At 41.1% G+C, this 20,171-nt stretch overlaps 1 protein-coding gene across 2 annotated transcripts in view; it reads right to left on the bottom strand.

Moving 5' to 3' along the window:
- cpne5a (copine Va) overlaps nt 1–20,171 on the bottom strand; it is a 77,726-nt gene that overhangs the window by 24,497 nt on the left and 33,058 nt on the right. For both annotated transcript variants that reach the window (XM_005732671.1, XM_005732672.1), the window contains 7 exons: nt 14,912–14,975; nt 10,458–10,561; nt 9,754–9,858; nt 7,427–7,468; nt 7,140–7,215; nt 3,991–4,044; nt 3,379–3,440 (listed from right to left, as the gene is read on the bottom strand). In XM_005732671.1, coding sequence (XP_005732728.1) covers nt 3,379–3,440; nt 3,991–4,044; nt 7,140–7,215; nt 7,427–7,468; nt 9,754–9,858; nt 10,458–10,561; nt 14,912–14,975 — 507 coding nt within the window. The remainder of the gene's footprint in view (nt 1–3,378; nt 3,441–3,990; nt 4,045–7,139; nt 7,216–7,426; nt 7,469–9,753; nt 9,859–10,457; nt 10,562–14,911; nt 14,976–20,171) is intronic.

Genomic DNA, 20,171 nt, shown 5'->3' with positions numbered 1-20,171 from the left:
GGGGGGGCTGGAAGGAGGTGTTGGCCGTTGGAGGCTGGAAGGAGGTGTAACGTGGAAGCACAAAGGGAAATCACAAGGAACTACCTAAAAATAGACATTTTAAACCCTTATATGGAAGGTCTTTGGAGTGGTGTCTTTTTCTCTATATTTAGGAACCGTAGCAGTCTGACAGAAAGCGTCTCTTTAGTTTGAAAATGGCTTGGGGTTGATAAAGCAGTTTCTAGTATTCCTAACCACTCAAAGTGCTTTTTACACAAGCCACATTCTCCCATTTACAAACACACACACTCTTAAAGCACTTTTATTCTACTGTATTCAAGTTAAGCACTTTATCTAGCACACACACATGCACGCACACTGATAGATGCATCAGAGCAATTAAGATTCAGCTTCTTGCTCAAGGGCATTTCCACATGCAGACCAGAGACACTGAGGATCAAACTGCTGTCCATATTCACAAGTTCCTGTATATGAAGACAAAATCCAAGGAAAATGGTACACTAAATTCTTTACAGACCATTTTTTAATCTTACTTCAAGACATAAGCATGCTTACTACTAATTATTCAATGCACACTTATAAATAAATGCACACAATTTTAAACAGGTCAGTGCAGTCTCTCTCACAGCTTGGTTTGAGGCCCCTTTTTTTCTAAATGTCAGTTTAGAAAAAAGGCAGTAGGACAGTGCATGTTCCCCAAGTATCAGCTCTCATATGTAGGTTGCTGTGAACTTGGATAATTGCTTATTTGGTTTGGTGAATCCAAAATGATGATAGGTTGCCCCATCATAAAAATGAGAGAGAAAAAACCCCAGAAGAACTAAAATCTGAGAGCAAATACAGCACAACATAGTTTGATCTATCGTATCAGTACTTCTAACCTCATTGTTTTCCCATTTCCCCTCTTCCTCCATTTTTCTTCGGTTTCTCAAGGACAAATTAGATCAGAGTCGAACAAGTAGAAAAAGGTGAAAACACTGCTGTTTTGACAGTGAGTGAATGTGTGCTGTGTGTGAGGGTACAGTGTGTGTGTCCGTTTGTGGGAGCTGGAGAGAGACCAACGGGACAGATCTGGGACACTCAGCCACCAGCAGCAAAGCAGCAGAAAACTAAAACCAGGGCAGCCACTGATCCACTGAGAAACATTTCCATATGTGACAGGATGTTCGCCCTTAATTAAGCCCTCAGATCTTCTCCATATTCTATCATAATCATTCATATTCATTTACTCCGGAGTTGTGGCTGTGGACACAATCGTTTCCTTCGGGGCCACACTTTGAGCTGTTATGTGAAAAATCAGAAGCACCTCAGTAACCACACTCAATAACACTGAGGAAAACATGGATGAGTGCTTGTTATGCCATGGGCAGCAACAACAGGAAACAAAGTAAAAAGGGGGAGCCAGTGTAATGCATTTTAAAACTACTGTGTTAAATCTCACAGCCCTGACTCATTTCCGTGTATTAGTCACAGCGATGGGTGTCACTGTATAAAGTTTTAACACTCACTATTGACTGTTGTTCTACCAGATTTATGCATGGTGAAAATAAATTTGAATTTAAATTATTTTATGACCTCTTTTCTTTTATTCTTCCTCCATTTGACAGCAAATATCTGAGAGCAAACATCAGAAAGGTCCAAGCAAACCCAGGTGCTCTGCACACACTACATCACTCTAGACCACTATCCCACTGTCATACCCCTGATTCAGTGGTTACACAATACAAGCAAACAGAGCCTCACTCAGCATATCACTATTTACAGTCAGCAGCACCACTATCTATGACCATGAACACAGAACAGCTGTTTTTCTTGAGCAGATGACTCACTCAAACAGCCAGAGTGCTGGGTCTCCTATAGTTATTGCACAGATGCTAAAGGGTAGCATTAAGCGTTCGTGTTGTGTTTGGCAGGCTGGAGGACATGTTGGTATGCTAACAGTGAGAAATGTGATGGATGGATGGGAAAGACTGGGATGGATGTTAAGTGTTCATATACTGGATTGAGTGGTAAATGATCATATGATAATAATGATTACGTGCTGTGTTATACTGACAATATAGCATCAGTGCTAGCATAAAAATCCTGAAACTGAGCCTACAAATGTCAATACAAGCATCTGCAATATCGTATTGCTGTTTTATTCCCATGAAATGACACCCAAACATAACCATTAATGCATAGTTGAAGCGTGTTAGTGTGGTGAAATCTGTAATTCCATGGCTTTCTAGGTCAGTGGTTACCTGAATGATATTTAAACACTGCAGATTTCACCACCATGCAAGAACAGCTGTGCATGGATGTCACAGTGATATGATACTATGATTATGATTATTATTAGCGCAGTCAGCATTAATCTCATTAAAATGAGGTTAATACGGTGGCCCTGAGAGGCCAAACGGACTTCAACTTCAGAAAACACTTGCAAAATGAAAAATGCTGCAAAAAGAAAAATGCTTCTTTTTGCAGCATTTTTCTTTTTGCAGCATATTTCTTTTTGCAAGTGTTTTCTGAAGTTGCAGTCCGTTTGGCCTCTCAGGGCCACCGTAGGTTAATGCCATAACTGCATTAACGCGGCAAATCTCTGCCCGTTAACAAGCTAACCATGCTAACGTGTTGATGCCGCGCAGCCCCACGCACGGGGCGATCACGTGTAACTCGCTAACGGAGATTTGCCACGTTAATGCAATTATGGCGTTAACCTGATTTTAATGAGATTTACGTTGACAGCGCTAATTATTATATTAACTGCTATATATCTTAGCTAATATTATTTTATCAGTGTGCTTAACACTTAAATGTGTAATAAACTGCAAAACAAGATTTGTTTTTAAACTTGAAATCTCCATCAAATTAAATTTTGGACACATAAAATATTCTGACAGGAATCATTAGAGTCTTATGTGCTAAAAGTTCAATTGCCTGTCTAGGAATAAAAAAATAATCCAAATGATGAATACTTTTTCCAACGCCCCTCTTCACAGCAGTCATTTTGACATGACAAAGTGGGACAGCACAGGTGTCTCTAATGATGTTAATGAAGGTTTTGTTCTATCTGCATGTAAGCCATAATCAATGTAATTAGTCACACCTGTGTTTAAGAACTAAAAGGTCCAGTCGACAGATGAACTACTGGAAACAATATGTTACTTGTACATGTGTTAAACTCATACTAATAGGGAGTCTGCACAGCCATCATTGTGCACAATTAAATTCAAACAGTGAACTTCCAGTATGCAAATCAAATTTTTGAGTGCAGATGTGCAGTAAATGAAACTATGTGGTCAAAGTTTCTGTGAGCCACTCGTAGAGGTGAAACACAAACAGCGTGAGTACATAAACAAAGTAATGTAACTTGCACACAAATGCATGACTCACCCTCCTCTGATGTAATCCAGGAAGGTGTGCTCTGACTCTACACTGAATGACAACAAGGATACCTGAGAGGGAAAAAAAGGCCCCAAAAGATTAACTCGTCCTTTTTAATTAAACAAATTTACCAATCTACACATTAACACTGACCTCTCAAAATGACCTATCCATGCAAAATGATTGCGTTGCCGAAGCAGCGCCTTAGAATTACAATCACTGAGCGTCAGTGTGCCTGTGGACTGATGGATGATCAGCTTGATGGATAGCTAGGCACAAATTTTAATTACAGAGTCACAGTATACGCTAAGAGCTGTAGCAAAGCCGCGGCTCATTTATGAACTTCTGTCACTATTCTTCAGGGAAAGGACACAGACACAAGTCTCTTTTATTTAGCTTTACAGACTTGAATAATCATCCCGTTTGAGGTCATGGGAATGTTTTCCTGTCTACTTAAATTCACTGTCTGGATCATAAGCTCAGGGAATGGGAATAGAAGAAAAACATTTAACAGAGTTCATGCAATCCACTTAGTGAAAACTTCCTGCTGAATACAAAAGAGAAGGCAGGCAGGGGTGTGCGTGCACAAGGAGATTTGCTCTTACAGTATCTCAGACTCACCGTCCCAGAGTTGATGTATCTCTTCTTCTTTATTTTCTTCTTGGCATTCACCACCTGGTATGAAGGCAGAATGGGAACGAAGGATAATGATAATGTAAACTTGCAGCACAATTCTTTTTATCCACCCTTGGGCAAGTAATAAAAACATCTTTGTCCTCCTACTCTATGTCTGTAAGGGTAATGGAGCATAGGGAGTGAATCCAATAACTGTAGCAGGTGAGAATGAGATACCATTGATCATGCCTTCCAGCTAAGTGCAGATAATTCAGAGGGATTTTTATAAGCATAAGCAGTCTACTGTAAATTTCACATGCATGCTGCCAGCTGTGGTGCTTATAACCACATACAGAGTGAGTGCAAGTGCACAGTTATGTGCAGTGGGGGTAGATGCATACAGCCAGGTCCAAGCTTTTGGATAGTGACACGATTTTTGTGCTTTTGCTTCTATGTACCACCACAGTGGAAGAAAGGAAATGAAGCTCAAAATATTGCTTCAAATTCAAATTTTCTGCGCAGTCCCTCCATTCCCATGCCATCAAAAGTAATTGTACAATTAACTGGTAAATTAAACTGATAAAAGGTATGCAGTTGATTCCAAAATTTGCATTTGGTAATTAGCCTGAGAAAACAAAGGCGAGCCATCAGAGAGAGCAGAAAATATAGGAGTGGCCAAGACAACAATCTGGCTAATTCTTAAAAGGAAGGAAAGCGCTGGTGAGTTCAAGCCTGGACGGCCATGAAAAATAACTTAAACTGAATGATCTCAGAATTCCTTTCACGACCTCTAGCCAAATCAAGAGCACCTCAACAGGGGTAGGCGTGTCAGAGCCTGCAATCACGACAAGTCTTCATTCATGTAACTACAAAGGGTTTAGCTCAAGCTGCAAACCACATGTGGCACTCAAGAACAGAAAGAGCAGATTACACTTTGCTAGGAAATGTCTTAGAAAATCTTGCCCAGCTCTGGAACAAGAAGTCTCTGGAGACAGATGAAACCAAAATTAACTAAGAGTGCCGAAAAGGAAAGAAGCAGCTTGTGATCTAAAGGAAAACACATCATCTGTCAAACATGGTGGAGGCGGTGTTTTAGCACGGGGATGCATGACTGCCAGTGGAAGTGGGTCACTAGTGTTTATTGATGATGTGACTGCTGATAAAAGCAGCAGAGACGACAGAGCTGCACTTTCTGCTCAGTTTCAGCCAAATGAAGAAAAACTGACAAGACAGCGCTTCACAGTGCACATGGACAATGACCCGAAACATGCAGTGAAAACAGCTTAAGAGCTTTTTGGCAAAGACATTAAATATTTTTAGATGACCTAGTCTTTCACCTGATTCCATCCCAAGTGAGCATGTTTTTCACTTACTGAACACAAAACTAGCCAAAAAGAAAAAAGGCAGAGCTCCCTTAATAAGCAGTGACTGAGCGAGGCTGACAGCATTTCAAGCGAGAAAACCTTGCACTTTTTGATATGCATAGGCTGTAGCCTTCGGTATGTTTATATAGCTGACATTTTGTATTAAATTACTTTGTCCAGCTACATATGCTGTGAAAATAGAGGGACTAATAAAAAAGTCTGTAATTCCTAAACAGGTGGCTTGCTTTTCTGGTTACCCGGTGTATGGTTAGAGGTTATACGCTGCACTTCAATTAGATATTGGCTGCTTCATTTCAAATCCTGTGTGGTGGTTTACAAGGGCATGAGTGCAACACTGTGCAAACACCTATAGACTTCACTAAAAACAAAAAATTGGGAAATACTTGAGTGATATCCAAGGCGAGCGGAGTGATTTACAGTCTTCAGTGCATTAAATAAAAGTTACATTTAAGCTTGCAGCCAAAAACTTGTATGCAACAGTGAGCAAAGTCAAATATCTGCACTCCTCATTCTAAAGGTCTGCACACAAACACAAAGCATGAGCCTGGAGGAAGCTGTGCAGGATAATAAAGTAAAAGGTATCCCATTCTACCCTCCTTTCGTCTCTCTTCTCTACTCTTCCTTTCTGGTTCTGTACTTTCTAAAAGCGCCCCCTGAACTCGTCTTCCAAAAATTATGCCTCACAGCGTTGTGACCATCACTCAGCCGCCAAAACTTCACATGACATCGCAAAGGAATCAGATTCAGTTACAGCGTCCTGTACTGACATTAGCCTGCTGTCGTCTAATGTTTACAAGCTTTCTGCACGTCACGTTGAATATACAAAAATATGCAAAGAGCTGAAAAATGTGGCATGTGACATACTGAATTTCTTTATTTCTCCATAATGAGAAGGTGGTGTTATGTCAGTTTTGTCCACATCACAAAAGTTTTTTAAGGTCTCTGACCTTACCTGCGTTTTATATATAGAAAGGTTTGGTGAAGGGTAATGGATGCACATCCTTATGCCGTGTCAGCAGTGTAAAAGGGCACCGTCTTTCCTAACCCAACTCATCAGCTTTTCCCTTACTCTCTACCTTTACTGGCCTTATTCTTTTCTTAGAGTGCTTCTATGACTGATTCAGAGGCTAATGTAATATGGCAACTGTTTTAATGAGCAGGGACCTATTCAGACTTTCTGAGTGCGATCCAAAGGAAGGAATAAGTAACATAGTTCTGTTGCATTTCCATTTGTATTCCCACCGCAGCAGCAGTCTTCTCCAGTCGATCTATGGCACCACTTAACCTCTGAGAGGCTTAATAGCGGGTAGGGTGAGGACAAACAGGGGAGGCTAGTTGTTAATCTTGAACAGCCACAACTTTGCTCAAACAAGTGAGACCTGTAGAACTTCCTGTCATGAAAGAAGACCTTGCTGAGTATAAAGGGCACGCTGATTTGTTCTCAGACCGAGGCAGGTTTCTCACACTAGCATGCACAAAGGAAGCTGAGGTTTCTTTTTGTGCCATCAGAATCGTTTTTTGGCACAGGTGCTTCCAAGGTTCATTCATTAATAATTCGCACATAGCTTTGGCCGGTCACATTCAGCTCGATGTGCTGAATTTCACTTGAAACTGCGTCTGCCATAGTGGCTTCAGAAAGTGATTTGCATTCTACTTGGAAGCAGCTTAAAGCAAACGAGCTCCCTACAGCAGTCAACATTTGCAGCTTTTACATAAAGGTCCGCTGCTCTGAAGGTGATGATGGTATTGGTCGATTTTATCTCCGCTCACCTCATACACATTCAGCTGGTTCTGACCCCGACACAGCTCTTTGAAACTTGTGGTGAATTCACCGATGAAATCATGGCTGGTGGAAAGGAGACAAAAAGCGTCATCACAGCCTTGACTGGTGGAAGATAAAAGCACATAACCATTAATGTGTACTGAAAAGAAAGTAACTATAATTTAGTAGTCAGTAAAGACAGTAAAATAGCGTTGTCTATTAGGGATGAAAAAAATTTTTTTGACATATTTCTCTTGTGCATGTGTGTGCACACGCTCCTCTGTGTATCAGTTACCTCCCATCTCTGTCCCAGTCATACACCTCCACCTTGATTGTCCTAGGAAGCACATCAAAGAGCAGAAAATGTGTTTGTTTCCTTGTGTGAACATATTAATGCCTTGCGTGAGCTACAAACGTAATATTCTTGAGGAGAAATGTTACAAAGAGCATTTTGAAAGTGACAAACCAAGTTACTTAAGCTCATTAATTGTTAGTGAAAGCTGAATTAAAGCCATCAAAGAGAGCATGCTCTGTGTTTTGCATGCAAAAGACACAAACATCTTTCTAGAGATCTAATGGTGACAACATTTGTTTTCTCTTTGAAGCTATACTGCGTGGCAGCCTGAGTCATGTTAGGTTTTCAAAATTTATTAGCTGATTATTAAGCGCCAGTCTCAGTAATTGCCAACGTTTAAGCAAGACTGACAATAATACAAATTCACAGAGCTTATTGGGTTTCTGTCTGCTTAATTTATGTATAAAAAATATGGTGCAGATTAATAAACTAGCATTAAATATTTAAATGAATTGTTTTTGTGTATCTCACAGAGTAAAGAGCTGGGCGACAACACCAACAGTTTAGGTAAAGCATTTTCTCCCCACATGCCTAAGACAGAAAAGTAACCTCTTGGGAAATAGCATATTTTGCAAGTTCCCAAAATAAGTCGGTAGGAGAAAAAAAACAAATGAGCAAGCCTGAGAGAATATAGGCAGAATGAGGAAGATGCCTCCTCTTTTCTTCTCAGACTGATGGAAACTAGACTAGTGGCTTGCCACCCCCATCTTCCCATCAGCTGCTGCTGTCAGTCACTTGTCAGAGGATCCAAGAGGCAGATAAGTATCGGAGGGCTACTCTGTTATCCTGACCTGAACTAATTGTGTTTGCACTATTTTTCCCAGCTAACAAATGTCCAAATTGTGTAACGCACAAAGAAAGGAGACTTCCTCTAATGGTCTGTGATGAACTCATCACTTGTTTCCCTCTAAACCAACCAGACATTCAGAGTCAGAGTTAGAAAACTTTGCAATCTTGACTAGTATGAAAAAAACAAATGATTCTTGACACTCAGGGCCACTTGTGACAGATGATTTGCCTGTGATGAGTCAGCATCATTATAATCAGCAGAGTTGGGGGCAGCTCGATCCTCGAATCAATTTCATTTTAGTTTCTGCAACCAGCGTTGTGTTGGAGTGGAAATGGGAGAGATTTCACTTTCTGATCGCTATCGAAGACAAATGATTGCAAGAGATTTATCAGATTCTCATGAGGGTGAAAAATGTGACTGCAGAGAGATAGTCAATACATCATTATTAATATATTGTAAATTTTGCTGTATATTTGCAGGAGAAAAGGGAACAAGAATGAAAGACGGTAGTGCAGAAAATACAGCACAGACCAGCCTGTCTGTGCATTTTACTGGAGTCCAAAAGAAAAGCCTGTGGGGGAGAAACCAGGCCATTTCTACTTATACAATTTAAAGAGAAATAAAAATGTCATGATTTGAAAAGTATTGGATGAAAAGACTGATAAATTGCAACAGCCGTGCAGCAGGTCTCCTGTATAGATCTCGGAAACTGTAGATATTTTAAAAGAAAAGCCAAGAGACCCTAAATGGCTGCAGATTTCTCTTGTCATCAAAATCCTCAAAGGGAATCAGGATACTTTCATGCTTCTGCTCCATCTGTCTGACCCAATTAGCTTCTCCGGGCAGGTGAACAGAGACAGGATTGAAAGCAGCGAACCTTCGCTGACACCCAGTGTAGCGGAGGCCATGGTTTGACATGTTCTTCTACACACTCGCGCGGCTGTCTGGGTCTAAACATTTTCCTGCTTCTGCACACAAACACACATAGAAGGGCTCCTGTGTTGTTCCAGCCACCTGTCAACATCTTTAGACCGACTCTCCCTCTCCTCTCGCTCTCTTTTTTCGCTCGTGTTATTTTATCTTCCTGCCAAAACTCTTCCTGCTCCTCGGGTATTCTGCAATGCCCTTCACTCTGAAAAGATTCAGATAAGCTAGAAGTTGCCACCAGAGAAACCAATCAGAAACCCTGCAATGCTCTGAAAGGCTCTCTGTGATTGTGGAGAAATCAATAAAGAGCCAGGCAAGGTGGCATGTAGTGCTAGTCAGCCTGTAATAATTGTCTATTTCAGCAGCGGATAGAATAACATTAGAAAATCAATTTGCTCTAAATCTGATAGCCCTGATCCACTTTGTAAGAGCTACACCACATATTAAAACTCTGCAGCGCTTTAATTTTTCCTTGAAAAACAAACTCTGAGTGTGTGGGAATATTTGTTTGTCTTCATGAGACTCACCTGTACATCATCAGTCAACCTACCTGTCATAGTCTCCATTGCAGAGCGCTCTGACAGGGATGGAGAAGGGCTCCCACACAGGGTTCAGTGTGTTCTTCACCACCTCGGTCTTGTGGCAGATAGTGAACCTGGAGATGCAGTTAAAACAAACATCTCTAAAATATAAACAAACACTTAAAAAAAAAATCAGTGATAAAATCTTCTCACATCTGAAGCAGAAAACTGCTTTGCCTTGAAACCATGTCTGCATGAATTCATCGGTATGCAGCTGAGTTCAAGGGGTCTCGATCTTATTTCTAATTTTCTCAACCCTGCTTCCCTTCCTCTTGGAGCTTAATGCCCTCCAGCCCGGCTTTGATACGCCAAAACAGAAGACTTACAGCATAGGTGTCAAACTCTGGCCCGCGGGCCAAATTTGGCCCGCAGCCTGATTACATTTGGCCTGCGAAGCCATACCAAATTACTATTAGAGCTGGCCTACTGGTATTATACAGCTAATATATATATTGTTTAGTATTAAGCTTTGCTTGTTCCATATTCAGTTTTTCAGCAAAACGTGTTAGAGTCCATAAGAAAAGATTCATTCTTATATCTGAAGGAATAAATATATTTCAATAAATATTAACGTTAGCCCGCGACTTTGTTCCAGTTTTGAATTTTGGCCCACTGTGTATTTGAGTTTGACACCCCTGACTTGCAGAGACGCAAATGCGAAAGACAAACTCACGTGCCATCCTCATTACTTCTGTAGAAGACCATGAAGGGGTCTGACTTTCCAAAGAAGTCCTTTTTATCCAGTTTGTTGGCACAAAATTGCATGGTGGCGTAATCCTACAGACAAAGGAGGAAGGCAGTCAGAGAAATGGAATGACGGAAAAGTACAGGACACTTTAAATCCATGCTACTGGCTGTGTTTGCCTCCCGATGTTTGTGTACACATGCTGTGTGCCAAGATATAAAAGCACTGAAGCACCAACTAAAAGCAAAGTGCTGACTGAATCTTAATAAGAGGACAGCAAATCCAAACAGTGGGCTCTAGTTTCAAAAACCTGCAAATGCATTCATTACCATTTCTTTATTATGCAACACCTGCATAACAATGTAGATGGAACACGGCAAATGAAAATACCTTGTGCTGTATAAAATAACAATAAGAGTAACCATACAGAGGCACATAAATGGATCCTAACACCCTGCACACAGAGAGGGGAGGGGCCTGTGTACAACAGCATGTGGGGGGTGTGAGTGCAGCTAATGATACATTAGAAAGGCTGGTATTATCATAATTATACTCATTTAGGCAGCATTTCAATGTGTACTGCCACATCAAAGACAAAGAGCATGCTCCATAATGTTCTTGATTCCAGTTTGGCTCCCTGTGGTCACTCTAGAGTACAATAATGAAGCTGCATAATGGGCACACTGGACAGGTAAATGTCCACATCAGAAGAAAAGCTCTGCAAAGTGTTCTCCATCAGCATCTCAATCATCACCTTCACCTGGATGATGTTCAAACCTTCTTAACAGCTTTGTACCCCCCAAACGTACCACATATGTAAATTGGGGGTCTTATTCTCACATCTTAGAGTCGGTTAAAGTTTTATGCCAGAAGACATTGAAGCTTTCAAGGAGCAAAAAGAGGAGCTGTCTTTACCCAGCTGGTCTTCAGGGCTTTTAGGTTTTGAAGTGCTGCTGTTAGATCTAAACCAGCATGGTGCAGAGCCTCTATTGATTGCTTTGACCCACATCAGTCGGACACGGTCTGCCACTGACCTGCCTCTCGCTAACCCCCAAAAACATCACTTTTTGCCTTGGACATAGCACTACCACGGAGCTACTACATAATTCAAAGTACAACAACTCCTGCAGTTTTCTCCTTAAGAGGGGGATATTATGCTTGTCCTCATTTTCTGCCAGTACAAAAGATGGCATAAAAGAAGAGGATGAAAGGTGGGCGTAGCCACGCGCGGGTTTCATGCCGCAGATAATCCAACATTTTAAAACCTGGTATGACCAAGATTTTCATAATAGACTTAATTTTCTATTCAGTATGATCTAAAATGATTGAGTGAGTGCATAAACTTAGCAGGAAAGTATTTACAGAGGCTACATCGGAGAGCTGTATGTTCATAGACTTCTATAGGACCAGAAGACTCTTTGCAGCCACAGCTATTTCTATTTAGTGGCCTTCAGATAGAATGACACTTCACTGGCGTCATATTTCCACACTATGTATTTTAACTGTATATGCAGGACTCCAACCTGCCTATTGTTCAAGGAGCTCACTAAAAAGAAGAGTGGACTAAATAAGAGTATTCAACAAGGTCCAATGTTAAATAAACAACACTTATTTTGAACTATTTGAAATAATACAGTTACTGTATTAGATTAGTTACTGTCCAAAAGAATGAAATTGTTGCGCTGGAACAATTTAAAGAATGAGCTAATCTGATTACACCACAGTTTGAATCCTTTCACTGTGGTGGAAATGTTGAAGCAGGTGAAGAGTAAAGCTATGATTAAAACAGTCAGCGCTGGCAGCTGAATGGGTTGCTATATATCCATTTTCATTTCCTACTGTCATTTTCAGTTATTACCTACCTTTCTATCCAGCCTGCAATATCTTTGCATTTTCTACCTGCAGTGTGTCAAGCTCTCCCTCTGTGGTTTTTTCACAAGAACGTTTAATTTTCCAAGGTGCTGTTTGGTGCATTAAAACTAACACATCATGTTGGGAAAGTTTGCTTAGGTCAGATATGAAAGCCCTTAAAAAATAGATCCGTAGTATAACTGTCCTGTTTAACCCTGACACAGCTTCTACAATTACACTATCATGGCAGCACAGTGCCCTAAGCCTTCATTAGGCATGGATAACACATACCCACATCGGAGCCTAGCAGTGTTCTCTCATTAAGCGAGGAAAAGGCAGAACATTCATTTCAGCCACTGAGGTTTAGGAGCAGCAGGGGAATAGTGACTTCAGTCTACATCCTCCTACCCGTTTCTCTGCTCTACTAAGATATCACCGCATGGGGTAAGTGGCAGAGCAACGCACACTGCCACTTACAGAGAGTGGGGTGGGTCTATTCAAAGAGATACAAAGCAATGCACACAGTGCCTGAATTCATGTTACACAAGCTTATGACATCCTTGGGATTGCAGACTGTAGTGAATCACAAAATGAATCATAAGCTTCGCGCATCACTCCATTCATCCGAGCATTCGTCTATTATGACTGTAAGCCTCAGGTGAAGGATTTTTTGTCAATGTAAGGATGAGCGTTATGTAAGCTCAAGAAGTGAAGAACGTTTGCTTGATAAATGAAAAATGTTAGTGTAATCAGGGTTTTAATGTTACCAGAGCTAGTTTAAATTCATTCAAGAGGTTTTGTGTTATTTTATTTCATTTAATTTACTTGATTACTTTTTCCATATTCATAGGACGTGAGGCTGTTCTGTACAGACTAAAAAGCCTCTCTGTAGAAAACTTGTGGTGTCAAGTTTTATAAACAAAATCGCCACTTTGTGAACAATTGTGAGTCGAACTGATAACCAGGACTGAGGTTTACAGCTTCCATATGTTAAATGTTGTGTGGTTTACTTTTATTTAAATCAGACAGAGCTGGACCGTGTGGAAGATGTGAGGCCAGCCAGCCACTGCTCTGCACTCCTATGTGCCAGAGGCAACGACAGCCAAGAGGAAGCCTTTGATCCATGCGGAGGCTGTTGCTCTGTCTAATGATACCTGGCAAATCCACCACGAAGGTGAGAGCCAGCCCAGTTCTCGATTCACAGTCCCTGCAGAACTTCCCCAGTCGATTCTCCCTCTGCTCGTCTCACTTTCCCCAAACAAGAGTTGCAGTGTTTACCTCGGGCGATGCTGCAACTCAGCTGCCTCCATTTATTGGTCACAGGTGGATTATAGAATAAACAACAACCAGATGGATGGTGGCAATCCAGACTGTAAGAATTCACAGGTGTGGTGTTGTGCTGACAGCGCTGTCTTCGGAGTCACGCTTTTAGTACGTCGTTGCTTTCGTTTGCCTGTTCTTTCTCTTTTCTGTTCAGGGTTAAATTCTGTGTATACAGGGCAGGTCTGCGGTGACATGTCTAGTCGGTGTCTCTCTAATGGAGTCTGGGAGAAGGGAAATCATCATTTGTACCAGTAACGATCATTTGCATTTATATTACTGAATCGCCTCTTGAAGAGGTGCTTTGCATTGATGATGCTAACTCCTATCATTCGCAGATCCAATGCACCTGATGACTCACAGCAGCCCTCCAATGACTGTGAGCACTGACACTTCAATCCAGCAGTGCAGAATCAGTAATGCTTATCATGGTGGTTTCATTATCAGCATGTCTTATCAGTCTCACTCTAACAGGAGACTCTTTATTTGTCAGGGAATAAACAATAGGGAAAAAAAAACACCTAGTCAGGTACAATGATTGTTAAACAAGGTGCTTTTTTAAGCTAAACAAGTATGTCAGGAAGTTAGAAACCACTGAATCATTGCTTACATGTATTAGGGAATCATAAAACATTTACAGAGAAGCTCAAGGGCTTTTTGTTCAGCCTCTGAGGGAGGCCGGTTGTTCCGGTCAATAAGTCCTGCTCCACTGGCAGCAGTATAATGTGATTATTTACTATCTTCATTTAGCAGTGTGGAGAGAAAGTCAATGGGCATTAGTGGACACAGGTTATTAACGCAGACTCATGGATTAGCGCACACTACATAGGAGCAAGTGCCTGTTTTAGTGATTGAAATGAAGGCGGTCTCATTAAATAGCTATTCAAACTCGTAGCATATCCACTATGTACACAAGTTCCAAATGGCAAACGCAATTGCAAAGTAACACGGCATATCCTGCTCGTTTAATGGGGACAGTTATGGCACAATATATCTCGCTGGAGTAAAGGATATTAAATATCCCACTTCACTTCAGCGGACTCGTGAACATTGCTAAACACGGATAATGGAGCAATTCCATGCAACGCAGGCGATCTCACAGTGACGTGTCACAATTTAACAATTCGCTCATTTAAAGTCAGATGTAATGATGCTTAAGGGTCGAGTTCACATGAGACAAGTGAACACTGCAAAACATTTACTCTGACACTTAAAGTGTAAACAGTTACAAAAACAAAAAAAGTATGATGGTTAAAACTTTTTGGACTTACTCGGCAGTTTCCAAGCTCCTCCGCAGACAAGATAACAGTTCCACATTTCTTCCCGGGTATACCACTGTGAAAACAAACACATATCCTTCTCTCATCCAAGTAAAACTTTCACAGCGATCCATTTTGACCATTTTTTTAGATGTTAGCAGGTGAACAATTAGAGGCATTGTGTTGCATTTTGTTATACTAATCCATGATGCCAGTAAACAGCAAGAATTGTCAGTAGTTCTAGCATCCTCTTTTGTAAATTCCACTGAATCCGGTTATCTTTGGGAAAGGGGCTGAAACATCTAAGTGGAGCTGAAACGCTTTCTTGTGTCTTTCTATTCTACAAGTTTGATTTCACACCTTCTGAGCGATAGAAGAGGAAAGACCACAGATAAGATTCATGGATGTAGCGAAGGAGGACACGCACAGGGCTGGAGTGGCAGAACAGGACACTAGGGATAGGGTGAGATAGAGGCAGAAGATTTCCTGTGGCAACCCCTAAAGGAACCAGCCATATAAAGAAGAATAACCTTTTTGAGAGACGGAAGTATCAATAATTAGAAATATTTATGTTTCTAAGATTCTTCTTTGTTTGAATTGTACAATAAGGCTTCATTTCTGGCTTATTTTCACATCCAATTGTATTTTAAATTCAGTAGTATATAGAATTGCAATGTTAATTTAGTATGACAGTGTGACAGCTCTAATGAGCACATTATTCCTTTTTCTCCACCTTAAGTGAATCAAAAACAAGTTATAAATATAGGCTCCCAAGTTTTCAGAGCAGTGTGATATCAGACTGCTGAGAAGCCGAGCTCTTCCGATTCCCGATTGCCTGCACCATATTGAGACTTTAAAGCTGCAGTTGTTTACCACTGATTCACGCTCCAGCAGATGATCAAGACATATCGCAGCACAAGAGGCGCTTTCTGCATGTCTGTGTTTCCATACATCACCTCTTCACTAAGCTGCCAATCCAGTGGCTGATTCTAACAAAAATAGAGACAGCGCTGCATCACAGTTTGTCCTAAATGTTATTTGGCTGTATTTTTTGAAGCGGAACAAAATGACTTTTTTTCCCCTGATATCCAATCTAACCAGCTCTCAGCATCCACTGAAGCTGTGAGAAGAAGGCAGAATCCATTCGACCCAACACGGAGCAATACACCATATCTGTTTTCCAATCATACAATAGCATTCCAGCTGCTACAGCTCCCATCATCCTTCTGGATAAAAAAGGAAATTACACGAGTGTCCTGCTGTGGCCTTAGCTGGAGACCAGTCATTAGAAGGTCAGACTTGCTGTGACAGACTTGTTCATCAAGCTGTGATAGCTGATCTGAATATCAGTACTACTACATACATACTGCTAAGCAAGAGGCAGCCTTTGACTATAATGGCAAAAGTTCCTTTATTCATAACATCAATCTCAAGCACGAACCTAAGTGAACTTTCAGAACTGGATTATATCAGAGAACCCGGGCCCGCCTGCACATGAGATTTCTGTAATGTTTTTAGGACGTATGGTACGAGGTGTTTTCCATTCATCTCAATCAGGTTTGCCAGGACTGCATCACAAGAAGTAAAGCTCTATAAAACCAGTTGTCATGCTGTAGAGGAATAGTTCTCCAGGCTTCTCTTGTGCTTGAAGGACATCTAGCCACTCTTCCATTAAGAATATTTCAGACTAGAAATGTTCCTCTCAGGTCTTTGCCAGATTTTTCTTATTTCCTAAGAATATGATTTGCTGTTTATCTGAGGTACAGATAAGGACACTGCAAAGTAGAGATATGCAAAGTTTTCAGCTAATGGTTCTTTGGGAATCACCTTTCAGCTAAAGAAAGGAACAACGTCTGTGTTGTTGCAAAAGCCTGTTAGTAACAAAGTGTCTAAAGATGAGATTTTAAATTGTCTGTTTGCCAATTTGTCTAAGATGTAAAGACAACACTGGTTCATCCCTTGAGTTAGGCGCCTTTGTCATGCTTGAAATATTCATAGGTCAAAAAAGTGCTCAGATACAAGCAATAGACTGAAAATGAGTGAAAAAGCAGCCAATGCTCAAAGAACAACTTTGAAAGACCTTGAGCAAGCCTGGACAACTATTGCTCATGACCGCTTTACAAATTCTTTACATTTAAAAAAGTCCAGCTCCTGGGTACTAAAATATAAAGAAATGAGAGTCTGAGAGAGTTTTATACAGTACTGTACCTCAACACAAATCCACTTAGCACTGAATTGTGGCTGCTGCATCTGCTTTCATGAGGCAAAAGGAAAAACTGAACTCTCACGGAGCAGGTCTGCTTAGTTTTCGGGCTTTATCTTGGAGGTCCACAGAGACCCGTCTCAGGGTGAATTAACTGTCCTTGAATTATTGATGCTTTACTCCAAGTCACCACCGTGCAGTTTGATGGTGCCTTGAAAAGCGAGTAAAGCTCTAACCAATGATGCCAGTAAACCCTGCACGCTCCACAGGTCACATTATCTCCCTGAGGTCACAATAATGTTAGATATTCCTATTAAACCAGGAAATGAGATCCAGCAATTGGTAAAGTATCAGCTCCAGGCACGTTTAGATGCACCACCCTGCTCTAATCTCTGCGGCAGAGAAGAGAGCAGGTACCAAAAGGGCAATGGTCTTTTAAATCAGGTATGCATTATTGAGTTTGCAATTTCCCCTGACAATGACTAGTTAACATGAAGAGCAAGCAAGCAAGCAAGCACTGAATGGATAAATACAGTTCCTACTAATTATCGATCAAACGTGACTTTGGGGGTTTTTTCTCTAAATTTTTCTGCTCCGTGCTGCGATGTGACTGCAGGTGATACAAAGTGTCCTGCATCAGGAGGCTTCATTCTCACAGCACTCATATACTGATGGTTTTTCAGTGGGGAAAATGCTTTGATGATGAAATTATGTGAAATTGTTGGCTGTGGTCCTTCTTTCCTGTAAATCTGCAATGAACACAGTCTACATTCTGTCAGCTGTGGGGAACCAACAGGATTTAATCAAGGTGGTCGTGTAAGTGCAAAACACATTTGTAACATTTTTAAACGAGTCCGGTAAAACAAGATGAAGCTATTTTGTGATGTTTCACAGCCTGGCAATCCCCAGCTTAGCACAGCAACAATTTGAGACCTTCACTGTTTCAAGTTACACCATCATGAATGTTCATGTCAATACACAGTATTGCCCTGAATATGTTTTTTTTCTAGCACACAGATGGCTCTGTTTTACAGTAATTCCTGGAGATTGTTCTAGATACATGGCAAAAGTCAAATAGTTGGCTTAGTAACCAAAACTGTAACAATGGGGAATGACGCAGAGAGAGAACTCTTTTAAAGAAGGAATAACAGCATTTACATTCTGAGTTACAGAAAGTCTTAATGTGGACAACTTGTTCAGAGAAGGCTGGCAGCCTGTTAATATAAAAGGCTGATTAATGCAATATGGTAATATTCCTGCAGCATAGCAATACAGGTGAGTGACTGCAATAACCGCATGCTAAGTATGTATGATGATCCTCTCCACCATTCTTAGTCCTCCATAATTCATCCAGTCACTTACAGGCTTCCCTTGGCACTCAGCAGACACAGTACCATAAGGGCCTGACCAACTAAATTCTAGTCCAGTGCAGAAACCTCAGCAGGACAAATTTTTAAAGTCAGATTAGCATCATGTCTGCTGTTCCTCCTTTTCAACAGAATCCCCCAGGATCAAACAAAACTTCATGAAGAAGAGAAACAAATAGAGAGAGAAATGAAATAGCGCCTTGTAGCACAGCAGCTTCCTTTACCCAGAAAGAAACAGAGGCAAGAAGTGCTGTCATGCTCTTAGCTCTGAAACAGAGGGTTAGCTACAGCTGCCTTGACAGAACCCCTGTTTGATCAACTGAATGGAGAGAGATCAAGCAGCATATTTCAACATTACTACAATTACTTGGCCAAAGTTTTTGATACTGCTGTTCTGCAGAATACCGATGAGAGTACTGGGTGTCTCTATTTGCCAGGGAACCATGTATGCGAACCATTTATTCCTCCAAAACGCAAGCATCAGAGATTATTAGGCATGACATATTATAATATGGATATTCAGGCTCAATGTATGGCCTCTATAATTTCCCATCTAGAGGCAGTTGCTGTCATGAAATAGTGATTCACAATCCCTGTATTCTCCATTACCTATCTGTGCGGAGGTCGGGTGGATGGAGGATGGTGAGATTAAAGTCCGAAGAGGGAGAAGGAAGCAATTGTTGATGCCGTTCACATTAGGTCATTAGGATGAGGGATGGTCTTGATATTTAACGACAGCGCAACGTGTCATGCATAAGAGAGTGAGAGAGGGTTATCTGCTCAACAACATGAGTGAGAGTCCTAGAAGAAGAAAGCGATTTTTTTTTCACACTGCAGTTTCTGCAGGGTGGGTCTGCATATATTTTTTTCCTGTGACGCATAGTGGCTGCACTGCTATCGTGCAAAGAAGTGTTATATTGCAATTTCACACCTAAATGGCAATTAATCACTTAAAACAAATTATTCAGTAAGGTTAGGTGCGAGCACAGCAAGAAAAAAAAGGATCGGTTTAACTGCAATTCACTGCGACTGTCCAGGTCAGTGAATTTAGTAAATCTGCCTGGATGACAAGGGGACTGATATAAATGAACAAATCTAACGAGTTCCAGTCGAGTCAAAGGCTAGCAGAGATGGGTGGAAGGCAGATAATCGGGCTTTGTGCCACTGTAACCATATGGGGCAGTGGGCATATCATAGCTGAACAGAATTAGCCATGGTTGCCAAAACTCTTTGTGGGTTTAAATGGGATTATACCACTAATCCCTCTGATCTTCATATACCGATAAGAATCCATAATCCTTCACCTTCCCAAGATTTTTTTAAGAGGATGAAAAGTGCAACGGCTTATTCAAAAGGGCACCAGAATACCCGCTGTATTTCTCAGACAGGAGCTCCTTCCTACAGGTATTGCAGGAGGAGATGCTGTTTGTGTTCAAGGCTGGTAGCCACAGGCTACCTGTGCTTAGCTTTTTGAGGCTCTGTCAGAATGAGCACAAAGCTGGTAAACACGGCAAAAACTGTGGCACAGAAAAATGTCTAATAGATATTATTAAACCATCACAAGGAAAGAATGTGTTTACATTTTACCGATGGCGCATGGTGCCATGAACCTGCCATCCTTCGTTCCATTACTACTCCAGTCACGTGTTATTCACTGGGTACCACTGACGGGTAAAGACCATCACCACAATCTCCCTCAATG

This window comes from Pundamilia nyererei, unplaced genomic scaffold (assembly GCF_000239375.1).
Source record: "Pundamilia nyererei isolate P.nyererei 1_Seehausen unplaced genomic scaffold, PunNye1.0 scaffold00047, whole genome shotgun sequence".
NCBI classification, from domain to species: Eukaryota; Metazoa; Chordata; class Actinopteri; order Cichliformes; family Cichlidae; genus Pundamilia; species Pundamilia nyererei.
Note: the sequence above shows the minus strand (reverse complement) of the source record. Positions and strands in the feature narration are given on the sequence as shown.